We start from the raw sequence: 20068 nt of genomic DNA, 5'->3' as shown, positions 1-20068 counted from the left end.
TCTCTCTGTGTGACTATCATAAATAAATAAAAAAATTTAAAAAAAAAAAAAAAAAAAAAAAAAAACCTCTGGTCAGACTTCTTGAATTTGTTCTCTATTCTGTTTTCTAGCTCTGTGATCTTGGGAAATGTCTTTGTACCTTACCTTCATTTATATATGAAGATTATAATAATTCTTCTAGAATTCTAATGGTAATTCAGAAATTCCCACAAAGCACTTAACGTAAGTGCCTAACCCACATGTAAGTTAATAAATTTACCTATTTTGGAGAAGGAGGGGCAAGATGGTGGAAGAGTTGGGTCCCCAAATCACCTGTCCCCACCAGATTACCTAGATAACCTTCAAATCATCCTGAAAATCTACGAATTCGGCCTGAGATTTAAAGAGAGAACAGCTGGAATGCTACAGTGAGAAGAGTTCGCACTTCTATCAAGGTAGGAAGACTGGGAAAAAAATAAAGAAACAAAAGGCATCCGAGGGGGAGGGGCCCCGCGAGGAGCCAGGCTAAGGCCGGGGCAAGTGCCCCCCAGACAGGAAAGCACTGTCCCAGAGAAGCAGGAGCTTCACCAATCTTCCCCAGCGGAAAGGCCTCGCAGGGAGTTGGAGCAGGACCCCAGGAGGGCGGGGATGCCCTCAGGCTCCCTGGGACACTAACAGGCACCTGCGCCACGGGGAGAGTGCGCAAAGCTCCATGAAGGGCTGCAGCGCGTGCGCACATTGACCCGGGAGCAGCTCGGAGGGGCTCGGGCGGAGGCTCCTCGGAGAGGCGGCTGCACAGCCGGAGTGCAAATCCAACAGCGCAGGGCCCGGAACACAGGGCACCCGGGCCACAGCCCAGGATCCGGCCTCCTCCCGGGACAGGCAGAGGCCAGGAGGGCCCAGGACAGCAAGGACGCTCCTGCCCCGAGCTGAGCAGATCAGCGGCCCCGCCCCCGGAGCCTCCAGGCCCTGCAGACTGAGCTCCGTAGTTCCTGCGGGAGCTGACTCCAGGGCTCCAGAGCTGGCCCCACCACTGCGGTTGTTCCTCCTGGGGCCTCACGGGATAAACAACCCCCACTGAACCCTGCACCAGGCAGGGGGCAGAGCAGCTCCCCCAAGTGCTTAAACCTGAAAATCAGCACAACAGGCCCCTCCCCCAGAAGACCAGCTAGACTGACCAGTTCCAGGGGAAGTCAAGGGACTTAAAGTATACAGAAACAGAAGATACTCCCCCATGGTTTATTTTTATTTTATTTTGTTATTATTATTTTTTTTTTTGCTTTTTGATTTCTATTTGCTTCCCCCACCCCCCTTTTTTTCTTTCTTTTTCTTTCTCTTTTTCTTCTCTTTTTTCCTTTTTTTCTTCCTTTTTTCTTTTTTCTTTTTCTCTTTTCTTTCCTTCTTTCTCTCCTCTCTTTTTCTCCTTTTCCCAATACAACTTGTTTTTGGCCACTCTGCACTGAGCAAAATGACTAGAAGGAAAACCTCACCTCAAAAGAAAGAATCAGAAACAGCCCTCTCTCCCACAGAGTTACAATTCAATGTCAGAAAGCCAATTCAGAAGCACTATTATACAGCTACTGGTGGCTCTAGAAAAAAGCATAAAGGACTCAAGAGATTTCATGACTGCAAAATTTAGATCCAATCAGGCAGAAATTAAAAATCAATTGAATGAGATGCAATCCAAACTAGAAGTCCTAACGACGAGGGTTAACGAGGTGGAAGAACGAGTGAGTGACATAGAAGACAAGTTAATGGCAAAGAGGGAAACTGAGGAAAAAAGAGATAAACAATTAAAGGACCATGAAGACAGATTAAGGGAAATAAATGACAGTCTGAGGAAGAAAAACCTACGTTTAATTGGGGTTCCCGAGGGCGCCGAAAGGGACAGAGGGCCAGAATATGTATTTGAACAAATCCTAGCTGAAAACGTTCCCAATCTGGGAAGGGAAACAGGCATTCAGATCCAGGAAATAGATCCCCCCCTAAAATCAATAAAAACCGTTCAACACCTCGACATTTAATAGTGAAGCTTGCAAATTCCAAAGATAAAGAGGAGATCCTTAAAGCAGCAAGAGACAAGAAGTCCCTGACTTTCATGGGGAGGAATATTAGGGTAACAGCAGACCTCTCCACAGAGACCTGGCAGGCCAGAAAGGGCTGGCAGGATATATTCAGGGTCCTAAATGAGAAGAACATGCAACCAAGAATACTTTATCCAGCAAGGCTCTCATTCAAAATGGAAGGAGAGATAAAGAGCTTCCAAGACAGGCAGGAACTGAAAGAATATGTGACCTCCAAACCAGCTCTGCAAGAAATTTTAAGGGGGACTCTTAAAATTCCCCTTTAAGAAGAAGTTCAGTGGAACAATCCACAAAAACAAGGATTGAATAGATATCATGATGACACTAAACTCATACCTTTCAATAGTAACTCTGAACGTGAATGGGCTTAATGACCCCATCAAAAGGCGCAGGGTTTCAGACTGGATAAAAAAGCAGGACCCATCTATTTGCTGTCTACAAGAGACTCATTTTAGACAGAAGGACACCTACAGCCTGAAAATGAAAGGTTGGAGAACCATTTACCATTCAAATGGTCCTCAAAAGAAAGCAGGGGTAGCCATCCTTATGTCAGATAAACTAAAATTTACCCCGAAGACTGTAGTGAGAGATGAAGAGGACACTATATCATACTTAAAGGATCTATCCAACAAGAGGACTTAACAATCTTCAAAATATATGCCCTGAATGTGGGAGCTGCCAAATATTTAAATCAATTAATAACCAAAGTGAAGAAATACTTAGATAATAATACACTTATACTTGGTGACTTCAATCTAGCTCTTTCTATACTGGATAGGTCTTCTAAGCACAACATCTCCAAAGAAACGAGAGCTTTAAATGATACACTGGACCAGATGGATTTCACAGATATCTACAGAACTCTACATCCAAACTCAACTGAATACACATTCTTCTCAAGTGCACATGGAATTTTCTCCAGAATAGAACACATACTGGGTCAGAAATCGGGTCTGAACTGATAGCAAAATATTGGTATTGTCCCCTGCATATTCTCAGACCATAATGCCTTGAAATTAGAACTAAATCACAACAAGAAGTTTGGAAGGACACATGGAGGTTAAGGACCATCCTGCAAAAAGATGAAAGGGTCAACCAGGAAATTAAGGAAGAATTAAAAAGATTCATGGAAACTAATGAGAATGAAGATAGAACCATTCAAAATCTTTGGGATGCAGCAAAAGCAGTCCTAAGGGGGAAATACATCGCAATACAAGCATCCATTCAAAAACTGGAAAGAACTCAAATACAAAAGCTAACATTACACATAAAGGAGCTGGAGAAAAAACAGCAAATAGATCCTACACCCAGCAGAAGAAGAGAGTTAATTAAGATTCGAGCAGAACTCAACGAAATCAAGACCAGAAGAACTGTGGAACAGATCAACAAAACCAAGAGTTGGTTCTTTGAAAGAATTAATAAGATAGATAAATCATTAGCCAGCCTTATTAAAAAGAAGAGAGAGAAGACTCAAATTAATAAAATCATGAATGAGAAAGGAGAGATCACTACCAACACCAAGGAAATACAAACGATTTTAAAAACATATTATGAACAGCTCTACGCCAATAAATTAGGCAATCTAGAAGAATTCGACGCATTCCTGGAAAGCCCCAAACTACCAAAACTGGAACAGGAAGAAATAGAAAACCTGAACAGGCCAATAACCAGGGAGGAAATTGAAGCAGTCATCAAAAACCTCCCAAGACACAAAAGTCCAGGGCCAGATGGCTTCCCAGGAGAATTCTATCAAATGTTTAAAGAAGAAATCATACCTATTCTACTAAAGCTGTTTGGAGAGATAGAAAGAGATGGAGTACTTCCAAATTCGTTCTTTGAGGCCAGCATCACCTTAATTCCAAAACCAGACAAAGACCCCACCAAAAAGGAGAATTACAGACCAATATCCCTGATGAACATGGATGCAAAACTTCTCAACAAGATACTAGCCAATCGGATCCAATTGTACATTAAGAAAATTATTCACCATGACCAAGTAGGATTTATCCCCGGGACACAAGGCTGGTTCAACACTCGTAAAACAATCAATGTGATTCATCATTCAGCAAGAGAAAAACCAAGAATCATATGATCCTCTCATTAGATGCAGAGAAAGCATTTGACAAAATACAGCATCCATTCCTGATCAGAACTCTTCAGAGTGTAGGGATAGAGGGAACTTTCCTCGATATCTTAAAAGCCATCTACGAAAAGCCCACAGCAAATATCATTCTCAATGGGGAAGCATTGGGAGCCTTTCCCCTAAGATCAGGAACAAGACAGGGATGTCCACTCTCACCACTGCTTTTCAACATAGTATTGGAAGTCCTAGCCTCAGCAATCAGACAACAAAAAGACATTAAAGGCATTCACATTGTCAAAGAAGAAGTCACTCTCCCTCTTCGCCGATGACATGATACTCTACATAGAAAACCCAAAAGCCTCCACCCCAAGATTGCTAGAACTCATACACAGGCCAAAACCTGTTCCACTTCTCTTTTCAGACAGTAAAAAGAGAATAATTCTCTTTACCTACCAGGTCAGCATTTCTTTACCCTTTTGGTTTTGGGACTTCTCTTGAGGATGATTAAAAATTACTGTGGACCTTGAAGAACTCTTTTTTGTGGGTTATATATCTATCAATGTTGATCATATTACAGATTAAAACAGACTTTTTTTAAAAAAAAATGAGGCCACATAAGAACACATTGTGATACCCATCAGAGAGATGGTATCACATCATGTAAACTTTGGAAAACTTCAATGTACACTCATGAGAAGATGAGAGTGGAAAAGACAATGTCTTCATATTTTTATGAACATAATTTTGACTTCAAGGATCCCCATATCACACTTTGAGACTTGCTATATTAAAAGATGAGTTAATGACTTGAGAAAACTCTAATTATAAAATGCCAAGTGAAAATAGTATAATACAAGCAGCACACTATATGATTCCCAATTGTGTTAAAAGAACAGAAATACAAAATCCTGTTCCAAAATCACATTTAAAAACTACATCCAAAATTTATAAAGATGGTTATACCCAGACACTAGCAATATTTACTATCAGGTGTAAAATTGCAGGTTATTCTTGTTTTTTTATTTCTCTGCGTTTTCCCACCTTTCTACAACACTTATTACTTTTACAACCCCCCCCCCCCAAAAAAAATCTCATACTTTATCAGGAGAAGTTTTCTTCTTTAGTAATTTCTAAGACTTACATTTTCTTATGGAAAAAGATAGTGCTTTAAATCCATATCTCTGATTTAAGAGTTAAATTTTAGCCATGAAATCTGAATAAAAAGAAAATTTCAACATGAGGAATTTTCATCTTTAGGTTTATTCCCTGGATCATTTTCTTGTTTTATTTGTTTTTAGTGTTTTGTTTGTTTCTAGAGAGGGAGAAGGGGGCGGGGAGGCAAAGGGAGAGATAGACTCTTAAACAGGTTTCACATTTAGCACAGTGGCCAATGTGAGGCTCAGTTTCACAACCCTGAGATCATGCTTGGTTCTGAAATCAAAGGTCAGGCACTTAATCAACTGAGTTACCCAGGCACCCCTTCTCTGAAGTGTTATTAATACAAATGCATACCATCAGAAATATTATTATATTAATATATTATGTTAATATTATAACTTTACCATTTTTACATAAGGTCCAATTTTATTTTTGTGACTTTATATACAAGAATTCATTCTGTAAAACAATACGATTCATCTGTACTATCCAATAGCCTGCTAATTAATGAATTCTCAATTCTTTTTGTTTTATAGGAAAAAACTCAGGCTGTGGAACTCTGGCAGACTGTTTCCCAGGAATTGGGCAGACTTCAGAGACTTTATCAGGAACATATGACTGAGGCCCAGATTTATGTAGTTGAGAGTCAAAAACAAAAGGTAATCTTGGATTTCATGGATTTCATTTCTTATATATCAGTTTTCATAGCTTTCTTGTATATCTTTTTTCTTGAGAAACTTAATTTTGAAGAGGAATGCTTAAGTGTTTACTGTGTTTTTTATTTTAAATAGACTTTTGCTGGTTACAAATTTCTTGGACAGTTAGTTAAAGCAATGCCTAGTATACATTAGGTTTTATAATGTGATTAGCAGTGAAAGCTGTATTTAGTTGTAAGAAGCAATTTTAAGATGATCATGTATAAATGGACTCCCAAAGCTTTTATATATTTTATTTCCTAGCTTATGACAGGAACTATTCATTAGATTATGGCCAGTGAAGAAACCTGCTCAAATAAAATGAAAACATCATGTAAAGTGAAAATCTTGACACCCTTAAAGTTACCTCTAAAATAGATGTCAAATGTATTTAGCATAAATTAATCAGAATAGAATTTTACAAAAAGAAGAGCCATAAATGGTTATTAAGGCATTCTTTCTATCCAAAGTTAGAATGATCTTTGTATTCCTTCTAAGTGGGCATCTAAGCTTTTGCTATACCACTGTTGGCAGGAACTTATTATCTCAGAAGACCATCCATTCCATTGAAAAACCTGCTTCCTTGACCCTTCTATTAGTTATTTTTCTGCTGGGAACATTGAAAACTGTATTCCAATTCTGATTCCTTTTCTGTGGGTTTTGAGAAGGCATCTGTTAAAATACAGTGGATATCACTGCTATCTTCAATTCTCTTTTATTAAATTCCAGTTTGTGAATCTTCCTATTATTATCATCATACTCGGAAATTCTACCTAAAGGAGTTTTGTTTTTCAATTTTATTTTACTTTAAAAAAAAAAAAACATAAAAACAAGTATATTGCAAGAATGTACAGCTGACATTGCCTGGAGATGAATGGTAGTTTTATACCACAGTTGTTTTATTTATTGATTTATGTATGTATGTATATTTTTTTATTGGAGATCAATTTGCCAACATATAGCATATCCCCAGTGTTCATCCCGTCAAGTGCCCCCTCAGTGCCCGTCATCCAGTCACCCCATCCCCCCGCCCACCTCCCGTTCCACTACCACTTGTTCATTTCCCAGAGTTAGGAGTCTCTCAAAAAAAAAGGAGTCTCTCATGTTCCATCATCCTCCCTGATATTTCCCACTCATTTTCTCGCCTTTCCCCTTTAATCCCTTTCACTATTTTTTATATTCCCCAAATGAATGAGACCATATAATGTTTGTACTTCTCCGATGGACTTTGACTCAGCATAATACCCTCCAGTTCCATCCACGTCAAAGCAAATGGTGGGTATTCGTCTTTTCTAATGGCTGAGTAATACTCCATTGTATACATAGACCACATCTTCTTTATCCATACATCTATCGATGGACATCAAGGCTCCTTCCACAGTTTGGCTATTGTGGACATTGCTGCTATAAACATTGAGGTGCAGGTGTCCTGCCATGTCACTGCATCTGTATCTTTAGGGTAAATACCCAGTAGTGCAATTGCTGGGTCGTAGGGCAGATCTATTTTTAACTCTTTGAGGACCCTACACACAGTTTTCCAGAGTGGCTGCACCAGTTCACATTCCCACCAACAGAGCAAGAGGGTTCCCCTTTCTCCACATCCTCTCCAACGTTTATTGTCTCCTGTCTTTTTAATTTTCACCATTCTCATTGGTGTGAGGTGGTGTCTCATTGTGGTTTTGGTTTGTATTTCCCTGATGGCAAGTGATGCAGAGCATTTTCTCATGTACTTGTTGGCCATGTCTATGTCTTCCTCTGTGAGATTTCTCTTCATGTCTTTTGCCCATTTCATGATTGGATTGTTTGTTTCTTTGCTGTTAAGTCTAATAAATTCTTTATAGATCTTGGATACTAGTCCTATATCTGATAGGCCATTTGCAAATATCTTCTCCCATTCTGTAGGTTGTCTTTTAGTTTTGTTGACTGTTTCTTTTGATGTGCAGAAGCTTTTTATCCTGATTAAGTTCCAGTGGTTCATTTTTGCTTTTGTTTCCCTTGCCTTCATAGATGTATCTTGCAAGAAGTTCCTGTGGCCAAATTCAAATAAGGTGTTGCCTGTGTTCTCCTCTAGAATTTTGATGGAATCTTGTCTCACATTTAGATCCTTCATCCATCTTGAATTTATCTTTGTGTATGGTGTAAGAGAATGGTCTAGTTTCATTCTTCTGCACGAAGCTGTCCCATTTTCCCAGCACCATTTATTGAAGAGACTGTCCTTTTTCCAGTGGATAGTCTTTTTCCTGCTTTATCAAATATTAGTTGACCGTAGAGTTGAGGACCCATTTCTGGATTCTCTATTCTGTTCCATTGATCTGTGTGTCTGTTTTTGTGCCAGGACCATACTGTCTTGATGACCACAGCTTTGTAGTACACCCTGAAATCTGGCATTGTGATGCCCCCAGCTTTGGTGTTCTTTTTTAATATTCCCCTGGCTATTCGGGGTCTTTTCTGATTCCACAGAAATCTTAAGATGATTTGTTCCAACTCTGTGAAGAAAGTCCATGGTATTTTTATAGGGATTGCATTAAATGTGTAAATCGACCTGGGTAGCATTGACATTTTCACAATATTAATTCTTCCAATCCATGAGCATGGAATATTTTTCCATTTCTTGTGTCTTCCTCAATTTCTTTCAGAAGTGTTCTGTAGTTTTTAGGGTATAGATCCTTTATTTCTTTGGTTAGGTTTATTCCTGGGTATCTTATGCTTTTGGGTGCAAATGTAAATGGGATTGACCCCTTAATTTCTCTTTCTTCAGTCTCATTGTTGGTGTATAGAAATGCCACTGATTTCTGGGCATTGATTTTGTATCCTGCCACATTGCTGAATTGCTGTATGAGTTCTAGCAATCTTGGGGTGGAGTCTTTTGGGTTTTCTATGTAGAGTATCATGTCATCGGCGAAGAGGGAGAGTTTGACTTCCTCTTTGCCAATTTGAATGCCTTTTATTTCTTAATGTTGCCTGATTGCTTAGGCTAGGACTTCTAGTAGTATGTTGAATAGTGGTGAGAGTGAACATCCCTGTGATGTTCCTGTTCTTAGGGGAAAGGCTCCCAGTGTTTCCCCATTGAGAATGATATTTGCCGTGGGCTTTTCGTAGATGGCTTTTAAGATGTTGAGGAATGTTCCCTCTATCCCTACACTCTGAAGAGTTTTGATCAGGAATGGATGCTGTATTTTGTCAAATGCTTTCTCTACATCTATTGAGAGAATCATATCGTTCTTGTTTTTTCTCTTGTTGATATGATCTATCACATTGATTGCCTTACGAGTTTTGAACCAGCCTTGCATCCCAGGGATAAATCCCACTTGGTCATGGTGAATAATCTTCTTAATGTACTGTCAGATCCTATTGGCTAGTATCTTGTTGGGAATTTTTGCATCTGTGTTCATCAGGGATATTGGTCTATAATTCTCCTTTTTGGTGGGGTCTTTGTCTGGTTTTGGAATTAAGGTGATGCTGGCCTCATAAAATGAGTTTGGAAGTATTCCATCCCTTTCTATCTTTCAGAACAGCTTTATTAGAATAGGTATTGTTTCTTTAAATGGTTGATAGAATTCCCCTGGGAAACCATGAGGCCCTGGACTTTTGGGTCTGGGGAGGTTTTTGATGACTGCTTCAATTTCCTCCCTGCTTTTTAGCCTGTTCGGGTTTTCTATTTCTTCCTGTTCCAGTTTTGGTAGTTTGTCGTTTTCCAGAAGTGCATCCATTTCTTCTAGATTGCCTAATTTATTTGCATATAGCTGCTCATAATATGTTTTTAAAATCATTTGTATTTCCTTGGTATTGGCTGTGATCTCTCCTTTTTTATTTGTGATTTTATTTAGCGTCTTTTCTCTTTTGTTTATAATAAGGCTCGTAATGGTTTATCTATCTTATTAATTCTTTCAAAGAACCAACTCCTGGTTTTGTTGATCTGTTCTACAGTTTTTCTGGTCTCTATTTCATTGAGTTCTGCTTGAATCTTTATTATCTCTCTTCTGCTTGGCGTAGGTTATATTTGCTGTTCTTCAATTCCTTTAGGTGCGACGTTAGCTTGTGTATTTAAATTTTTTTCAATACAATACATTGTATTGCAATGTATTTCCCTCTTAGGACTGCTTTTGCTGTATCCCAAAGATTTTGAATGGTTGTATCTTCATTCTCATTAGTTTCCATGAATCTTTTTATTTTTTTTTTAATTTTTTTTTAATTTTTATTTATTTACGATAGTCACAGAGAGAGAGAGGCAGAGACACAGGCAGAGGGAGAAGCAGGCTCCATGCACCGGGAGCCCGACGTGGGATTTGATCCCGGGTCTCCAGGATCGCGCCCTGGGCCAAAGGCAGGCGCCAAACCGCTGCGCCACCCAGAGATCTCTCCATGAATCTTTTTAATTCTTCTCTAATTTTCTGGTTGACCCATTCATCTGTTAGTAGGATGCTCTTTTACCTCCATGTGTTTGAGTTTCTTTCAAATTTCTTCTTGTGATTGAGTTCAAGTTTCACAGCATTATGGTCTGAAAATATGCAGGGGACAATCTCATTTTTTGGTATCGGTTGAGACCTGATTTGTGACGCAGTATGTGGTCTATTCTGGAGAAAGTTCCATGTACACTTGAGAAGAATGTGTATTGAGTTGTGTTCAGGTGCAAAGTTCTGTATATATCTGTGAAATCTGTTTGGTCCAGTGTATCATTTAAAGCTCTTGTTTCTTTGGTGATGTGCTTAATTACAAGATCTGTCATTTGCAGAAAGTGCTGTGTTCAGGTCTCCCAGTATTAATGTATTATTATCTAAGTATGTCTTCACTTTGGTTTTTAATCGATTGATATACTTGGCAGCTCCCACATTAGGGGCATAAATATTCATGATTGTTAGGTCCTCTTGTTAGATCCTTTAAGTATGATATAGTGTCCCTCTTCATCTCTTACTAGTCTTTGGGATAAACTTTAATTTATCTGATATGAGGACTACGACCCCAGCTATCTTCTGAGGACCATTTGAATGGTAAATGGTTCTCCAACCTTTTATTTTCAGGCTGGGGGTGTCCTTGGGTCTAAAATGAGTCTCTTGTAGACAGCAAATAGATGGGTCCTGCTTTTTTATCCAGTCTGAAACCATGTGTCTTTTGATGGGATCTTTAAGCCCATTCACATTCAGAGTTACTACTGAAAGATATGAATTTAGTGCCATCATAATAGCTATTCAGTCCCTGTTTTTGTGGATTGTTTCCTTGGACTTCCTCTTTCTTTTCAGGGGTCCCCTTAATATTTCTTGCAGAACTGGTTTGGTGGTCACATATTCTTTCAGTTTCTGCCTATCTTGGAAGCTCTTTATCTCTCCTTCTATTCTGAATGAGAGCCTTGCTGGATAGAGTATTCTTGGCTGCAGGTTCTTCTCATTTAGGACCCTAAATATATCCTGCCAGGCCTTTCTGGCCTGCCAGGTGTCTGTGGAGAGGTCTGCTGTTAATCTGATATTTCTCCCCATAAAAGTCAGGGATTTCTTGTCTCTTGCTGCTTTAAGAATTTTCTCTTTATCTTTGAAATTTCCAAGTTTCACTATTAACTGTCGAGGTGTTGGACGGTTTTTATTGATTTTAGGGGGAGGACCTCTCTGTCTTCTGGATCTGAATGCCTGTTTCCCTCCCCAAATTAGGGAACTTCTCAGCTATGATTTGTTCAAATATGCTTTCTGGCCCTCTGTCCCTTTGGCGCCCTCTGGGACCCCAATTAAACGTAGATATTTCCTTCTGAGGTTGTCAGTTATTTCCCTTAACCTTTCCTCACGGTCTTTTAATTGTTTTTCTCTTTTTTTCCTCAGCTTCCTTCCTTGCCATCAACTTGTCTTCTATGTCACTCTTTTTTCTACTTCATTAACCCTTATTGTTAGGACCCCCAGTTTGGACTGCATCTCATTTAATTGATTTTTAATTTCAGCCTCATTAGTTCTAAATTCTGCAGTCATGAAGTCTTTTGAATCCTTTATGCTTTTCTCCAGAGCCACCAGTAGCTTTATAATTGTGCTTCTGAATTGACATCGAATTGTTATCCAAATTCTGTAACTCTGTGGCAGACAGTACTGTTCCTGATTCTTTCTTTTGTGGTGTGTTTTTCCTTCTAGTCATTTTGCTCAGTGCAGTGTGGCTAAAAACAAGTTGTACTTGTTAGAAGCGCAAACTCTTCTCTCTGTAGCATTCTAGCTGTTCTCTCTTTAAAACTCGGCGTCAAATTCATAGGTTTTCAGGATGATTTGAGTTGGGGGGGCGGGGGCGGCGGCGGGGAAGGAAGGAGTAACCAGAACCTGCGAAGTCTTTCAGGGGAAAGCTCCCAGACAGGAGCTGGCATATTCAGTAGAAGAAAAAAGCCAATTCCAAACCTACCTAAAGGAGTTTTTAACAACATACTTGCATGATGCTTTGCAGTTTACAGTATGATTTTTTATATATTTGCCCTGGTTTGAAAAGAACTATATGTACTCTGAGCAATAAGACCTTTGCCTCTGAGGAAGGGGGAGTGGGAGGAATGGGCAAAATGGGTGAAGGGGAGTGAATAGGAGATACTGGCTTCCAGATATGGAATGAGTAAGTCATGGGAAGAAGAGGCACAATATAGGGAATACAGTCAATGATATTGTAATAGCGTTATGTGGTGACAAGATGGTAGCTATACGTGCAGTGAGCCACAGTATAATAAATGTATCTAGAAGTTGAATCACTATGTTGGTTGTGCTTTTAAAACTAATGTAACATTGTATGTCAGCAATACTCAAAAATTTAAAAGTAATATATATATGTATAATAAGTATATGTACATATAACACACACCATATATATGGCATTTTATCAAAAAGAAAAGGCCTTTCCTTGTGAGATCTGTAAACTATTCCTAATATAAGTAACTTCTTTGAGGCTGTTCCTCATTTAGGTCAATCAACCAAGTCTTGTGCTATTTTTTTCACCTTTATTTTTGTACTATAACTATCCAGTTAGATTTTTCTTGTTTTTTGTTTTTTTGTTTTTTGTTCAAGCCTTTACAAATAACACTTTGTCCTTTTTCTCCAGTTGTCTGTTAGTCTTTAATTCTGTCATCCAACATATTGATACCTCCTTCCAACTTTGTGTCACCTGCACATATAGTTAATCGGATCATAACAGATAATCACAGAAACATGGGGTTTCAAGTCATGAGAATTTTTAAGAAGGGGAGAGAGCAACAGTAATTCTGCGCCGGGATTTGAATGTAGGTTTTGAATATAGTTTCTCAGTACTGTACAATGTCTCTCTAATTCATCTATTTACTAAGAGTGATTTCTAGAAATAATGGTCTTATATAAAACATAAATAGCCACATTTGTTTCTATATTGTCATCTTATTTAATTTTCTAATCATTTCAAAAAATTTAATCTTATTTCTTCAACTGTTAATTCACACAATAACAGAAGACAAGTTCATCTAGACATAAGCATAATGATTTTAGGCTTGATTTTAGGTTAATTTTACATATGGGTTATAAACAGAATGCTACTCATATACACCTCTACCATCCTACTGTAGGATCAATTGACCAATTTTCAACAACTGACCAAGCAACTTCATGTAACTAAGGAGAACATAGAAATGGTAAGCGAAAATATCCATTTAGTGTACTTAATGTATATAAACTAGAAATTGTGACTTTAATATGTATTTATGCTAATAAAACTTAGTAACAAAAAACCCCATGTTATGTGTAATGAAAATAAGTAGGTAGTACTCTTTTCTCTTTATCTTTTTCTTTCATATTCAGTGGCATGACAATGTTCATGATACTGACTGGAGATCTAAAGCTGGCATCTCGGGCAGCCCGGGTGGCTCAGCAGTTAATCGCCACCTTCAGCCCAGGGTGTGATCCTGGAGACCTGGGATGAAGTCCTGCATTGGGCTCCCTGCATGGAGCCTGCTTCTCCCTCTGCCTGCGTTTCTGCCTCTCTCTCTCTCTCTCTCTCTCTCTCTCTCTCTGTCTCTCATGAATAAATAAATAAAATGTTCAGAAAATAATAATAAAAATAATGCTGACATCTGTCTGAAATATCACATAACATAATAGTAATCTTAGGGTCCTTGGTAGGATCTCTTGAGAGTAGTCTAGACTGAGCTTCTCAAGAATAGGACTCATGCTTTATTCTTAGAATTTCATTTAGCATGCTGGTAGGTATATAATAATAGTGGACCTGATAAATGAGTAGCACAGTTTCCTAAAAATAATAGGACATTAAGAATCATTTGTTAGTTGTTTGGCCACCAGTATTAATTGTTACATCTAAATTTCCCTTTAATTTTTTTCTAAACGAAATGTATTAATTAGCCTTCCTAATTCTGCTCTTTACCTTTTTTCTCTTCTTTTCTCTACTTTTCTTTTCTTCTTGGAATTTTATTTTACCTCATTGTTGTGTAATACAATTATGACATCCCAGGTAATTCCTTTCTTCATTTTTCTTAATAACTCTGCTAATTCTTGCTAGTGCCTAGAAAATGTCTTTCTAATGAAAATGTCTTTGTTTAAGAGAGGAGTTGTACCACCCAAAGTAAGTTACCCAATTTTTTTCTACTTTTCAAAATTTTCTCCTTTAACCATGTAAAAAACGAAGTGAATTTTACCTTATTTCACTTCTGTTACTCTTAATCACTTAAAATTTTTAATAATATACTTCTTAGATATTTTAAATAGTATTGAAGTACTCCAGAACAAAATGATATCCGTAATTAACAAATGACATTTCTCCATGAAATTAATAGTTTAACCTAACATCACATCTATATCTCTTAGAATTGCAAGGATTATATAGTTCTTTGTATCTTATACCACAGGGAGCCCCTATTTTATTATTAGCTACCCCAAATCATTCTGATGAAAGTCATGGGAAACAATTATTTGAATATTCATAGGAAATACATTAAAAATTTCTAAGGCACAAGAAATTCATAGACTTTAGCCAAAACTAAGAATAGTGAGTTATATATATGTACAATAAAAATGATAAAGGAGTGACAAGATGGATGAAAGAGAGTCGTGTTATAAAGAGCAAAAAAGAGACTATCCTGGAGGTTAAAATAAAGGAATATGGTAAGAGAAATTTTAAAACTTAAGCATTTTTCTTAATGTACTTAATTGGGTATCACACAAGACTGCTAAATGTGAAGGGACATAGCTAAGTGATTGTAAAGATCATGTACATCTCAAAGAGCATTCAGAGAATAGTTACAGGAGCAAGTGTGAGTCAAAATCAAACTTGAAGAAAAGTACCCATTAAAAAGTTTTCTGATTTGGGCACCTGGTGGCTCAGTGGTTGAGCATCTGCCTTTGGCTCAGGTCATGATCTCAGGGTCCTGGGATCAAGTCCTGCATTGGGCTCTCCACGGGGAGCCTACTTCTCTCTCTCTCTCTCTCTCTCTCTCTCTCTGTGTGTGTGTGTGTGTGTGTGTGTGTCTCATGAATAAATAAATAAAATCTTAAAAAAAAAGAAAGTTTTCTTATTCCATGAATAAGCTGATTAATTGAATAGTTTCCTATAAATGTACAGTAATTTGGTAAGTACACAAAGAAGTAATTATCTTTCATGACCAGTGCACATTTGTAACATATAAAAGGTAGACTCTCCTAATGTGAATGATACATAAAAGTACAAGTTTATATTTTTTACTGTGACTATAAATACAATGGGAGTTCACATTTCCTAGAGATTCTCTTTCCTGAAATCTTTTTTTTTTTGAGATTTGTTCACCTCTATAAAATTACTCAAAATTTTTTTTCAAAAAAGTTTTCTGATTGCATATTAAGTTCCTTTCACTGTTAGAGGTTCTCTAATTGAAAGAGAAATGTGCATCTATCCACAGACCCCTGTCCTACGTGGTAAAACAGGGATGACATATAAAATAATCATGATCAGTGTCTGAAAGGGATGCTTCCCTGGACCTTTATGAATCTCCAAATTCTAGAATATTAATATAGTATATAATTTTTTTGTAATGACAGAGAACACCATATTCACATGCAGCTGTTGAGCTCTACTAGGCTTGCTAACAAATTAGCTCCCAACACTAGCTTTTTAAAATTCACGATTCCAATTTACACTTCTCCTAATCACTCTACATCATTTATCTTTAAGGTGCTCCCAAATGGTAAAAGAAATACAAGCATCAATTATGTTAGTGCCAAATGACAGTATATATAATAAAAAGTTAACAGTACATTACAGACATAAAAGAATTTAGAGTTGTGAATCAGTTTGAACTGAAATCATTGAGGTAGCTTCACAGGAGAGTTTGAAATGATATTAAAGGTCATCTACTTCCTCAAATGATTTAGGCATCCTTTTATTAAATGCTTTTCAGTTAGATAATCATCTAGCTGGGATCCCTGGGTGGCGCAGCGGTTTGGTGCCTGCCTTTGGCCCAGGGCGCGATCCTGGAGACCTGGGATCGAATCCCATATCGGGCTCCTGGTGCATGGAGCCTGCTTCTCCCTCTACCCATGTCTCTGCCTCTCTCTCTCTCTCTCTCTCTCTCTCTCTCTCTGTGTGACTATCATAAATAAATAAAAATTTAAAAAAAAAGAGTTGATAATCATCTAGCCTCTGCTTTAAGTATTCTCTGTAAGAGATTTATCACTTCCCCAAGAGTCTGTTCCTTTGAATTCTGATTATTAGAAAACTGAAATCTGAGGCACCTGATGGCTCAGTTGGTTAAATGTCTGCCTTCATTCGGCTCAGGTCATGATCTCAGGGTCCTAGATTGAGCCCTGTGTCAGGCTCTCTGATCAGTGGGGAGTCTGCTTCTCCCTCTGCCCCTGTCCCCAACTCATACTCTCTCAATAAATAAAGTCTTAAAAAAAGAAAAAAAGGAAAGAAAGAAAGAGAGAAAGAAAAAGAGAAAGAAAGCTAAAATTCTTTTATGTTTCCTCCCACTGATGTATGGTTTTGTCTTCTGGAATAACATAGAACAAGCTCACTTCTTCAAATCAATCCTTCAGTTTATTTACATGTAATCATTATGTCTTTCCTGATTCGTGCCCAATGTTGTACCCAGTTTTTTTTTTTTTCAACTATTCTGGTATGTTATAATTTACCTACTTCTCATTTATTCTGGCCTTCTTTCCCTGTGTGTGATAGTTGGTATCTTAAGTTGTGGTCTGTGAATTGAACATTAAATGCTGGTCAGCAGTAGTCTGCTTCCCAAAATAAAGATGCAGTCCTCAGACTGTCTTTCATGTTTCAGTGGAGGCATTCATTCATTTATTCCTTAAAGGTGTAAGTACTTCGAGTGTACTAAATCATATGCCAGTCACTTGAGAATTCTGGGAGAAGATAGTCTTAAAAAAATGGTTCGTGTTATAGCCATGAACTTTAAATTTAGGTTTTGAATACAATGCAAGGTGCCTTGTGAAAGTGCATATAAAGTTCTGTCAAAGTGCAGAAAGGAAACAATTACTTAAAGTGAATGGATGATGGCAGAATGGAATTCCAATTCCAGAGGAAAATAAAATAGTGTATAAAAATATGAAGTCAATAAAATTGGGTAGAGTATGAGAGAAGCACAATGAAAACTCCAGAAGAAGCAGGTTGGAGAGATGTATATATGATCTGCTGGGATGGGAAAAAAACTGAAATCAAGACTGTTGATGAGGTAATAACTATAGTCTATATGACTTTGCCCATAAGGCATACAGATAAAGATGATAAAAATAAGGAATTGAATTTGTGCCTTCATGGTAAAACCATCACTTAGGGAAGAAAATCAGTTCCCTTAGAAAAAATTTTTATGCACCTGGAAGACTGCTTCATATCTTACTTTAGGTCCCTTCGGAGGCTAACCCTGAAAGAGGATTCTGAAGCATGTCATTTATTTAGGAGATAATACCAGGGAGCACCAGTAGGGAAATGGGGAAGTGAGACTGGGAAGAGAAAAGAAGGCAGCCAAAGGGTTTCTAATAATCTTGCAAATTAACACCATGGGTAACTGAAATTTAATCCTCTGGAAGCCAGTGTAGAACAGGCTCCCAGACTTACTCCACCATGAGCCACAGGAGTTTGCAACACCAGTTCCAAAACAGCCACAGGAGTTTTTTTTTTTTACACACCAGTTCCAAACAGCCACAGGAGTTTTTACACACCAGTTCTCTTCAGTCATTATTATCCAGCTCTTCCAGAGCAGGCTGGGGACATGAATTCTCCAGCACCTGTTGTCTTACACAGTTGGGTAAACAAAGGAGGCTCCAATGACCGAGAAAACCATAAAACCTCGAAAAACAGATGCAGGTGGTTTGAAGTGAAGCAAGTGTCCACTAAAGTAGTAAAGTAAAGTAAAGGCAAGGAAAGATTGCCAAGGTTATATTTTACCATCAAAAGCTTTAATCATTATCATGACTTCATTTTTTTTTTCTACTTATGTGCCCTACAGTTAATCTTTAAAGATGTAGTTTTAAATGTTCTAATACCGAATGTTTCTTTTTTTTTTTTCTTGTGATAGACTAACCAACACTTTCTGGAAACAGTTACTGAACAAAATGTGGAAATCGAGCAACTTCGAAAACAACTTAGGTATTTTGAAAAAATGGATTTTATTTTATTAATTATTTTTCTTCAGAGTAAGGGATGATGGCATAATTTTTCCACGAACATTTTTTTTTCTTATCTTTTAAGCTTCTGTCAAAAGCTTTCTGGACATATGCTCTGTTAGTACTGGAAAATACTGAAGATACTGAAATCAAGACAATTAGGAGGAGGCAACTATAATATATATGATATGATATATATAAAGGAATGTTACATGTTGGTAAAACTGATGCTTATGGAGGAAAATCAGTCCTTTTAGAAATATTTCTCTGCACATATCTTTGTGTTCCCCCATAAGCAGACCTTGAGTAAAAGGGTGTCAAATCATGTAATTTATTTAGATATAATACCAGAGAAGTGGGAAAGTGAAACAGGGAAAAAAGACAAAGCCAAAAGAGGGTTTTTAAAAACTGGTCTACTTAATACTATACATATTTATTGTGGCCCAGTGGTTTAATAATCATTGCATTAATAGACTTCACAGGAAAATCTTTTTCACGTTTTGTTTCCCTTACTTATAATACTTAAAATTCAGAAGTATAGGCATAATAGAATTTTGCTCCATGATGCATTTAGAAGTATCTTTAAATTGTGATATAAATCAACATTTTATTAAAAATGTAACTTTGTTTGTTAAACGAACCTTGCTATTTATTTTTTTATACCATCATGTATTTTTAATTTTTTTTAAATTTATTTATTTATGATAGTCACAGAGAGAGAGAGAGAGAGGCAGAGACATAGGCAGAGGGAGAAGCAGGCTCCATGCACCGAGAACCCGATATGGGATTCGATCCCGGGTCTCCAGGATCGCGCCCTGAGCCAAAGGCAGGCGCCAAACCGCTGTGCCACCCAGGGATCCCTACCATCATGTATTTTTGCCCCACAAAATATTTAGCTTTTTTTTTAATAAAAGACTTTATTTTACAAAATTTTGTGCACCATTTTTTATGTTTTTATTTTATTGCCTTTATCAGCTTTTTAATTTAAGTAACTTTACTTTCTTTTCCCCTAGACATTCCTACCTTTGGGCACTTATTTGATCCTCTTTATTTCTTTAGATGTTATTGATTTTACTGTTTGAAATACTAAGGTTTATTTAGTTGCAAGATTTCATTCTTTTTTTCAAGATGGAAGTTTGTTTTTTTTTTTTTTATAAAACTAATGTAAATCCATTATAGAAAACTCTAGATAGTATAAAAGTATATCAACTTGCATTACAATTCTGGCATTAACCATAGTTAGTCCACATTCCACGGGTTAATAACACAATCCCCAATAAGACTACTTTCACTAAGACACAAGTTCAAGGATCCCCAGGCCACCCACACATCTGACCAATTGGCTATAAATGCAGGTGTTTCCTCTAACCACCCAGGCTCAGTAATTCTCCAGAATGGCTCAGGGAACTCAGGAAAGCACTATACTTATGATTAAAGTTTTATTATAAAGGTCAGAGATCAAAACCAGACAAAAGAATAGACTCATTGAAGAAA

The 20068-nt window shown here is 37.5% G+C and overlaps 1 protein-coding gene across 3 annotated transcripts in view; it reads left to right on the top strand.

Annotated features, from left to right (window-relative positions):
• The window catches only part of SCLT1 (sodium channel and clathrin linker 1), a 188564-nt gene that overhangs the window by 41055 nt on the left and 127441 nt on the right, over positions 1 to 20068 (top strand). For all 3 annotated transcript variants that reach the window (XM_055317108.1, XM_055317107.1, XM_055317109.1), the window contains exons 7-9: positions 5841 to 5963; positions 13537 to 13602; positions 18487 to 18557. In XM_055317108.1, coding sequence (XP_055173083.1) covers positions 5841 to 5963; positions 13537 to 13602; positions 18487 to 18557 — 260 coding nt within the window. The remainder of the gene's footprint in view (positions 1 to 5840; positions 5964 to 13536; positions 13603 to 18486; positions 18558 to 20068) is intronic.

This window comes from Nyctereutes procyonoides, unplaced genomic scaffold, assembly GCF_905146905.1.
Source record: "Nyctereutes procyonoides isolate TBG_1078 unplaced genomic scaffold, NYPRO_anot_genome, whole genome shotgun sequence".
NCBI lineage: Eukaryota > Metazoa > Chordata > Mammalia > Carnivora > Canidae > Nyctereutes > Nyctereutes procyonoides.
This window is presented reverse-complemented; position numbering and strand designations above follow the sequence as displayed.